Raw genomic sequence first — 9,186 nt, 5'->3', positions numbered from 1 at the left:
ATCGATTTCTCACTTGTTCTCTCTAGTTTTCAGGTTTTCACAATCTTCAAGGAGCTTAGCCGTGCCATATTCCTCCATTGCCGTGATCTTCACTTGTTGCGACACCTTGGAGCTGCTTTGGGTCTTTGGGACGTAATTAAGGGTTGTTCATATGCTTTACCATACATATATTCACGGTTTGGTGTATTTGTTAGATAGAATTTCTGCTTTGGATTTTCTATGTGTGAATCTAAACTTTTGAGTATGCAATCTTTTTTTTGGATGCTATTTTGATGTTCTTTTCTATGATTGATTCATTTATGTGTCTTTGATTCTTGTTGATTGCCGAAATATGGATTGATAATTTGGTTTTGCTTTATAGATAACTTTTGCATGTTCTTGTTCTTTGAGTGCACGCTTAGGATGATTGCATGTAATTGGAGCTAGTAATTAGGTTAAACGCTTCGTGACCCTAATTCGATATAGTAGTAAAGGCTTTGTACAAAGGTCGAGATCAGATTATGCATGTAATGAAAAGATTCGCTTCGAGTACTTGAATTTGCATGTTTATTGACTAAACTTTCACTTGCTCTTAATGATTTGAATGCACGAGATTATGAGTCGCTTCGATTGTGTGATACTTGCATTTGAAATATGTTGATTTGGCGCTTCGTCGGTCAATTGCGTAAAGGGAAGTCATATAAGGGACATTGGGCGCTTATAACTTTGTTTCTTGGTCGATATCTTTCGATGGTAATTAACAAGATTAAGGGATGCATGAATATGTTGTTCTTGAATTGTTCTTGATGAATTGTTTTCCAAAAATTCTTCTTTTCCCACCTTTGTATAGAAACGATTTTTACTTTTTAATGTTTTCTAAAATTTCTGTTTTCAATCTTCAAAAACCCCCCATCTTTATGTTTTCTTGTTTGTGTAAATAAATAAAATTAACTTAGATTTTTAGGTAGCATGTTAATATAAATAATAAAATAAAAATAAAAAAATATGTTTTTAAAATTCATGAATAGTGTCTCCGTGAATAGTATATACTAGCAAGGTTTGCCCGCGCTTTGCTGCGGGATATGGATCATAACCATAATGTTGGAAAAGAATAGATACATGTTAAAAAACAATTGGTAGTTGGATTGGATGAGCTAGATACAAATTTCAAATAGATCAATTTCAGTTAAATACAAATTTCAAACAGATCAATCTTTACTCTCTTTGATTTCGATTTCTCCGGCCAAGCTCAGTTGGTTACGAAGCTTGATTTGGATAGGGCCTCCCTGAAGATCTAGATTGAAGGCCTAAGAGTTGGGGGGAGGTCCTTTCTCCTTCATCCTTTTCAGCATCCTCAAGAATCTGCTGCTCTTCTCTCACCTTTGTGGTGTTTCTTTTGCTCCATTTGTAGTATTTTCTGGCTATGTCCAGTTCATTCCTGGCACTGTCCAAATCGGGAGGACATTGTTCCTCACCTCTCTTTCTTTCTTTCTTTCTCAATGTCAATCAATCCCACATCTTTCCAGATGAAAACATACATTATATATTAACATTATATAATGTATGTTTTGATTTATAAATTTAGTAACACATCTTTGTACACTATGTTTTTAGTGTATTTATTTGGTATATTATTACTATTATTTATTAAAATTTTTAAACCATTTCTTGATGTAACTCTTGAAAGTGCAACATATAATTGTCCGTGAGTAAAAACAGGTTCAGGTAAATATATGCCAACTTGATTTAAAGATTGACCTTGACTTTTATTAATTGTCATAGCATAACATGGTCTAACTGGAAATTGTCGTCTTTTAAAAATGAATGGCCACTTATTTTCAGTAGCTGTAAGAACAATTCTAGGTATAAAAAATTTTTGATTTATATTTGTTCCTGTTAATATTTTTGCTTCTATTAATCTATCAAATAATGCTGTTATTATTAATCTTGTACCATTACATAATCCAGATCGTTGATTTAAATTTCTTAATAACATAATAGGCATTCCGATCTTCAAAATTAATTTATGCGATGGTAATCCAGGAAATTCCAATTTATTTAAGAATTCTGTTGGATATAAAACATCCATATTTTCATGATTTTTTGAATTTTGAACAATAGTATCTGAGCTTAGGTAAGTACTCACATTACCTGGCAATAAATTTATAGCATAATTGTTTATTTCTGTTACTGTAGTATTTCGTGGTGTAACTATTGCACGTTCTCTTAAATAATCAAATTTGTTGTAATTTTCATTGAAATTTTGATAAGTTGCTAGAAAAATTGCTTTTATTGGATCTATATAATTATCAATAAGTATATCGTTTGGAATTTCAACCCATGATGTATCTATATCATTTTCATAATTTATAGATTGTATTTTACCTTCTCCAATTTGTAATAGCCAATTTGCAAAAGCTGAAATATTTTTTCTATCCTCATCAGTTAAATTTTTTTTTGATAATCTCATATTTTCTGTTAAATGAAATATTTTAAATGATTGCCAAAGGTATGAGTAGTTTAATGAAGCTTCAATTATTTGTTCTTTAGTTCCTCCGGTGATAACAGGTAAAATTTGTCTAAAATCACCACCTAATAAAATGGGTTTACCACCGAATGGTTTATCTTTTTGTATATTATTTGAATCTGATAAAATATCTCGTAAAGATTTATCTAATGACTCAAAACAATGTTTATGACACATTGGAGCTTCGTCCCAAATAATTAGTTCTGCTCTATCAATTAATTTTGCAAGATGAGTACCTTTCTTTATCGGACATATTGATAAATTATTTATTGTAATAGGTATTTTAAATCTAGAATGAGCGGTTCTACCATTTGGAAGTAATATTGAAGCAATTCCTGATGATGCAACAGCTAAAACAATTTTTCCTTCAGATCTTAATTTACTTATTATTGTATGCCATAAAAAAGTTTTGCCAGTTCCTCCATGACCATGAACAAAAAAAGCGTTGCATGTTTTTTTTTCAATCCCTTCAATTACTTCATCATAAACAATTTTTTGACACGTATTTAACTGAGCAACTAAATTTGTATGTAAATGTTTTAATTCTCGACAGTTATAATCTAATTCTTCTTTTAATAATTTATTTTTCAATTCTAATATTTTATTTTTATCAGGCATTGGTAATTGATGATCTTTTAATGAACTTGATGACATATTAAATAGGTGTTCTAGTTCAAATAACAATGTGTTCTTCAGTTCTGATTCTGGTAAGGTCAAATTTGGATTTTGAGTTTCTAATCTAGCTTTATATAAAATATCATCACACATATTTGACCAATGTAAATCAAATAATGTTTGAGGACTTGCAACATCGCAAAATAAGATTATTGTAACAAAAAGTTGGCGTATTTCAGAAGCCGTTGCAATATATGAAGAATTTGTTAATGCTTCAATCCATTCTTTATCATCTCCTAATAACCCCAAGGCTTGACAGGCTTCTTGATAAGAAGGGTATGTAATCTCATTAACGGTCTTTATTGAATTGAAATCACTACAACCTTTTTGAATATTTAATAACATTCTCATAAAATATAGTTCGCCTTTTGTAGGATGTATATATGTTATTCGTCCAATTGTTTCATATCGTTTTCTTGGTGCCCAACATTTTGTGCGATCATGCCAAACAAACTTAGTTGGAAATTCTACATAAGTTAATTCGCGTGCCTCTGGGTAAATTTTATTTGCTTGAAACCATCCGGTTAATGTAGTATCTTCTGTACTTTTACGTTCTATGATTGATTCAAGAGATTCAGATTCATTAAAAATAACATTTTGTTCTAACGGTAAATGTATTTGTAAATGTTGTACAGCAGGATGCTTAGAATGAATTAGATATTCAAACAATCTCCAAATAGATTCATGAGGAGTTAGATAACGACAATTAAGATAAGTTTGAATTTCATCATTTAAGTTTTCTTGTAACAAAATTCGAGCTCTATCTGGACCTTTATTAATATATTTGAATAAATATTTAATTAACATAGATTGTGAACATAATTCAACATTAATATGAGCATTGTACCTCAATAATAAGTTTGAATTATATGGTACAACAAAATTATTACCAACATGAACGCCATTTTTTTCGACGAATTTTGTGTCATCATTGATACGTTTATATGTTGGTGGTGAATTAGCTTCGAATATAGTTTTTGTGTTATATGGTTTTGGAAAGAATTTAGAGCATTTTCCATCTTTCATGCAAGGGCTTTTTGGATTAATTTGTCCACATGGCCCATGAATCATAAATTGACTTACAATATCAAAAAGTTCTGGATTAACATTTTTATCTGGTAATTCAGCTGAAATAATAGAGTCTATATCTGCTGCTGTATAACATTTATAATCTCTTTTTAACCAAAACAACATATGAGCATGAGGAAGTCCTCTTTTTTGAAATTCTATTGTGCAAACATCTGCCTCAACTTGTCCAAAAGGTTCCCCAGATTTAATATATGTAATCATATTTTGTAATTTTATGTTAAATATTCTCGAAATTATATCAGGCCTGTCTTCAATTTTAGATTTAGAATCATTTTTAAAATATCTTTGTATTTCTATCCATTTAACATTGCAAGTAAAAGTTATAAATAAATCAGGATTGCCATATTGTCTGCAAATTGCCATAGCATCTTGATAATTATTAATCATATCTCTAGGACTTCCAGTATGAGAACTTGGTAAAATAATTTTTTGTCCTAAGTCATGACCTTTATGAATTCCAGATGAAGATGCAGTATACATTTCTTTAAGAATTTCATTTCGGAAATTTTTTTGATTTTTCCTTATCCAATCTAAACGATCTTCCTCAACAGTTGCATAAGCATCAACTAAAAATTGTTGAAATAATCGTCCACCCTGTAATAAAGTATTTTCTACGTTACGTCTGTCTTGAATTTGATACGTAATATAACTTCGCATTGATATTCTCTCTCTTTTTTGTTGGGAATTTGTAGATATTTTGTGCATCAATAAATTTGGTTTATATCCATCTTCACCATACGGAAAAAGAATCGGATATTGTAATGACATATATTTTGGATGTATTTTCGAAACTCGTTGCAATTGTCTATTATTTGATTCAATAATTATGTCTCTCTCTGAATTATGTTCTCCAATATCGCCCACAATGAGACCACTAATTTCCTCAGATGTTGGTCTTTCATATTGTTTACTATCAGTACGTAAACAATCAAGTACATTCACAGTAAATAAAGGTAAACACTGATTTTCAAATTTATCTCTTATCGTTCGAAATTGTTTAACTAATTCATTAATTTCATCGAACATCTTAATAAGTCCTTCAACTATATATGGTTTGATGTTGTTATTCATATGGGTAGGATCAATAGCATTAATACGATTATAAATCTCATTTTGAGTATCATATATATATAATTGTGCATATTTAGGAAATTCTCCCTCAGATGGCAATATAGAACCCATTAAATGATGTACTTGACCACTGATTTTAAATACGTACGGACCTAATCCAGTATTTATTTTTCGATCAATTATTGCTCCCATTGATGTAAACGAAAACATTGAATTATAAATTCGAATATTTTCCCTAAAAAGTTTACTTTCCGAACCGTTATTTGGATTTAATAATGTTCTAAGAAAATTCGGAGTTGGTTTAGCATGTGGAAGTTTAATTTTCCCTTTTTTGCAACAATTTGTATAGATAGGAGACACTTTCGTCGATGTTTGTTTAATTGCCTCTTCAAGCCAAAACAGTGCATCACAGTAATCACAAACATAAATATTGTCGCCTGCATCTTCATATCTAATGATTGAACCTATCAATACAATTTCCCTTTTTGTCAAACGACATATGCAACTATCTATTTTGATAAGTATAATAGATACAATTTTGAAAAAAAAAAAAAAAAATTACCTTGTCTAGTGCTTTGATAGCTTGCTTGACCGAAGGAATGTAAATGTTCGCCTGCATACAATTTGCCAAAAGTTAGGAGGAGGAAGGGGGCTGTGGAAATATCAAACTGCAAAGAATGATCATATTGTTAAACATGTACAAAAACTATGTTTACATTAACCTCAAAAAACTCAAATTGCATAGAATATTCATACTTAAATTATTGTTATTAAAAAAAGGTAAGTCACACTCGTATGCATGCTTAACTTTTTTTTTTTGTTTTTTACACTCATATTCGTTTCCCATGATAACCATCTATTACCTAGAATATTGCACTTACCAGTTCCACCCTGACCATTACCATTCGAATTAGCCTCAGTAACAGTAGTTCGCTTCATTGTCACATTTGACGTCTCTCGATTATTTCTAACTCGCTTATCTCGATGTTGTATTACATTGATACCATCATCGTTGTGTTGCTTTACCCGGCTATCCTCAACCACCGCTTCAGACACTATTTAAAAAATAAAAATAAAAATACGGTTAAGTCATTTTCATTCCATAAATAACAACCAAATGTTGGTAAACTTTTTTTTTTTTTTTCACACTAATATACTAACCTTCTATCCATCTTCTTGATTTGATTCGACGATTGATATTGTTATCAAAAAAGGTAGCAGTAGTGTGACCATCCAACACATTCTGCATTTTTTGTTGATCATTATCATTTGGTCCATCATTCGTTCTTAGGTATCTTTTTCCCTTCAGCTTTCGATTGTTTGATGCCATCCCTGCAATTTTAAATCATTTAAAATAGGTAAAAGAAGTTGCAGATCACTCCAAAAAAGCGAAGGGAGAGATAAGAGGGAGGGAGAGAAAAAGATAGAAAAGGGAGGAAGAGAGGAAAAAAAAAGAAAAAAAAAAAGAACACACACAAATGGAACAGCTTGATCACAAACACCTGAATTCAAAAGAGCTGAACAATCAGTCTGCAAGCCATTCTTCACAGGGGCCGAACTAAAAAGACCGATTACATAATGTGACACTATAATGCTTATATGTATTATAAACTCAATACACAAATAATTTATCATAAGTTTCCACTTTATATCCAAATAAGGAACAAAAATTACATACTTTAGTTACTCCTAACATGAGTGAAAACGTGGATTAAGCCTAAGTTCTCTTACTTTTTTCTTCAAGCGACAAAGAACAGAGTCCCTCTACACAGCAAACAATATCAGGCTACATTAGTAAACAATCAAAACCAAAAAGGGTTTAGTTGTTGAACCAAACCCATTTTCCCCAAAGGGGTTTTAATTTCAAGTCAGTTCTTGATTCTGAAACCAAAAACAAAAACCAAATTCAAGATTTCACCTCTTGTTTCTTTTTCTTCCCAATAACTCATACATATGGAGAAAAAAAAAACCCAGAAATCAGATCCAATCTAACATGGAAATTAATAAACATTCTCAAGTCTCTGAATTACCCTGACCCAGGACATCATCAATCACAAAGAAACAAAAGAAAAAGAAGGAATCCCAAAACGTAGCAAGGAATTCAAGAAAACTAACATAATCTAACTCTCTGTACACAAAACGTAGCAAGGAATTCATTACCTGATTGTTCTGAAGTCTGATGAACTTGAAAATTAATAGAGCAGTGGGAGATGGAGATCAGTCAGGAGGATCAATTGATTTCTGGCACTGCCAAAATCAATTGATTGTTTTATTAAGTTGAGAGCGAGAGCTGCAGCTGCTGGTATTCGGTTTAGGAAGGGAGAGAGAGAACGTTATCAAACCCGATGATCGGGATCGGCGAATTTGGGTATATATAGACGCTTCAGTCGGTGTTTTTGTCGGTGTAAATAAGTCGGTGATAGACTGATAGAGGCTTCGAGATTTCATGATAAAGGCCTCGACACTTCTAGATAGCTTCGTGTAAATATGCCTATCTCAACCTTTTCTTTTAGTCGGTTAGATTTTTTGGCCCAGTCCGTGTGAACTTCTATCAGAGTAATTCAAGGGCAGAACCGTCTTTTTACTGTTATGGTGAACAGGAAAATGAATAGTGTAGGAACTTTAGTATATAGATAATGTGTTGGTGTTTTCTAGGAATTAATTTGGTGGTTTTTACGAGTTTGTTTTGTGTTTTTTAGGTGTTCCTATTTTTTGGGGATTCTTTGGTGTTTTTTAGGTGTACATACCTCCAACAATATGGAGTATTTGCTATCTCACCAAGCATTAACATTGGCGCCGTATGTGGGAAGCCAACACAAAGGCTTCGTCACCTACCACGAGCTTTGACCCGAAAAAGTCGAATCAACGCTCATTCAACATCAAATTAGGGTTGGTCAACGCCCGGAGAGGCTGGTCAACGCCCATCATGGCCGGTCAACGCCAGTCAAGGGCAGGTCAACGCCCAAAAGGTCAACGCTGACCTACAAAAAAAAAAAAAAACAAAATTATGCGCTAACTACTCTGGACACCCAGAAAACTTCTCTGGGCACCCAGGCACCAAACTGCAATCATCATCGGCGGCTCCGCTCCGCCAGCCCAGCCTAGCGCAGGCATGCCAGCGCCCATTGCCAGCACGCCAACGGCAGGTGCCCTCATCAGCGCCACCGCCGGACAACCTCCGCTGGACGTCCACCGCTGGACATCCGCCGCTAGCCATCCACCTCCGCTAGCCATCCTCCGCTGGACATCCTCCACCGGCCAAGTGCTCCGCCGAGCACCATGCTCCCCTCTGCCGGACAGCCTCCGCCGGACAACCCACCGCTGGACATCCTCCGCTAGCTATCCACTTCCAGTGGACAACCTCAGCTAGCCATCCACCTCCGCTGGACATCCTCCGCCGGACATCCTCCGCCGGACAACCCACCGCTGGACATCCTTCGCTAGCTGTCCACTTCCGCCGCCGGACATCCTCCACCGGACAACCCACCGCTGGACATCCTTCGCTAGCTATCCACTTCCAGTGGACAACCTCAGCTAGCCATCCACCTCTGCTGGACATCCTCCGCCGGACACCCACCGCTGGACATCCTCTGTTAGCTATCCACTTCCAGTGGACAACCTCAGCTAGCCATCCACCTCCGCTGGACATCCTCTGCCGGACATCCTCCGCTGGACATCCTCCGCCGGACAACCTCCGCCGGACATCCTCCGCCGGACATCCTCCGCCGGACAACCTCCGCCGGACATCCTCCGCTAGCTATCCACTTCCAGTGGACAACCTCAGCTGGCCATCCACCTCCGCTTGTCATCCGCCGCTAACTATCCACCTCCGCTGGACATCCTCC

The 9,186-nt window shown here is 34.8% G+C and overlaps 2 protein-coding genes across 6 annotated transcripts; both read right to left on the bottom strand.

Moving 5' to 3' along the window:
- Positions 1-1,026: 1,026 nt before the first annotated feature.
- LOC133724760 (uncharacterized) lies at positions 1,027-7,066 on the bottom strand. Of its 5 annotated transcripts, none has more exons than XM_062151608.1 (5): positions 6,844-7,066; positions 6,503-6,673; positions 6,223-6,396; positions 5,904-5,954; positions 1,027-1,497 (listed from the first exon to the last, which is right to left on the bottom strand). In XM_062151608.1, exons 1-5 carry the CDS (start codon positions 6,974-6,976, stop codon positions 1,451-1,453), a joined length of 576 nt encoding a protein of 191 aa, XP_062007592.1. In that variant the 5' UTR covers positions 6,977-7,066; the 3' UTR covers positions 1,027-1,450. The 5 variants fall into 5 exon arrangements, 4 of the variants coding, with proteins under 4 accessions (XP_062007592.1, XP_062007593.1, XP_062007591.1 ...); XR_009853974.1 differs by lacking the exon at positions 1,027-1,497 and adding an exon at positions 5,748-5,805 and having other exon boundaries at positions 5,904-6,009; XM_062151609.1 differs by lacking the exon at positions 1,027-1,497 and having other exon boundaries at positions 5,748-6,009.
- On the bottom strand, positions 1,491-3,774 carry LOC133724759 (uncharacterized). Its single transcript, XM_062151605.1, has one exon. It carries the CDS (start codon positions 3,530-3,532, stop codon positions 1,553-1,555), a length of 1,980 nt encoding a protein of 659 aa, XP_062007589.1. The 5' UTR covers positions 3,533-3,774; the 3' UTR covers positions 1,491-1,552.
- Positions 7,067-9,186: the final 2,120 nt, after the last annotated feature.

This window comes from Rosa rugosa, chromosome 1, assembly GCF_958449725.1.
Source record: "Rosa rugosa chromosome 1, drRosRugo1.1, whole genome shotgun sequence".
Lineage (NCBI taxonomy): Eukaryota > Viridiplantae > Streptophyta > Magnoliopsida > Rosales > Rosaceae > Rosa > Rosa rugosa.
The sequence above is the reverse complement of the archived record's forward strand: the minus strand, read 5'-3'. Positions and strand labels throughout refer to the sequence as shown.

Excerpts from the sequence above, each read along its gene's own strand:
- LOC133724759 (XM_062151605.1), bottom strand. The coding sequence starts at position 3,532 with ATGAGAATGTTATTAAATATTCAAAAAGGTTGTAGTGATTTCAATTCA.
- LOC133724760 (XM_062151606.1), bottom strand. The coding sequence starts at position 6,976 with ATGATAAATTATTTGTGTATTGAGTTTATAATACATATAAGCATTATA. Across the intron at positions 6,674-6,843 it reads TTCAGCTCTTTTGAATTCAG|GGATGGCATCAAACAATCGA; the intron begins GTGTTTGTGATC and ends TTAAAATTGCAG. Across the intron at positions 6,397-6,502 it reads ATCAAGAAGATGGATAGAAG|TGTCTGAAGCGGTGGTTGAG; the intron begins GTTAGTATATTA and ends TTTTTTAAATAG.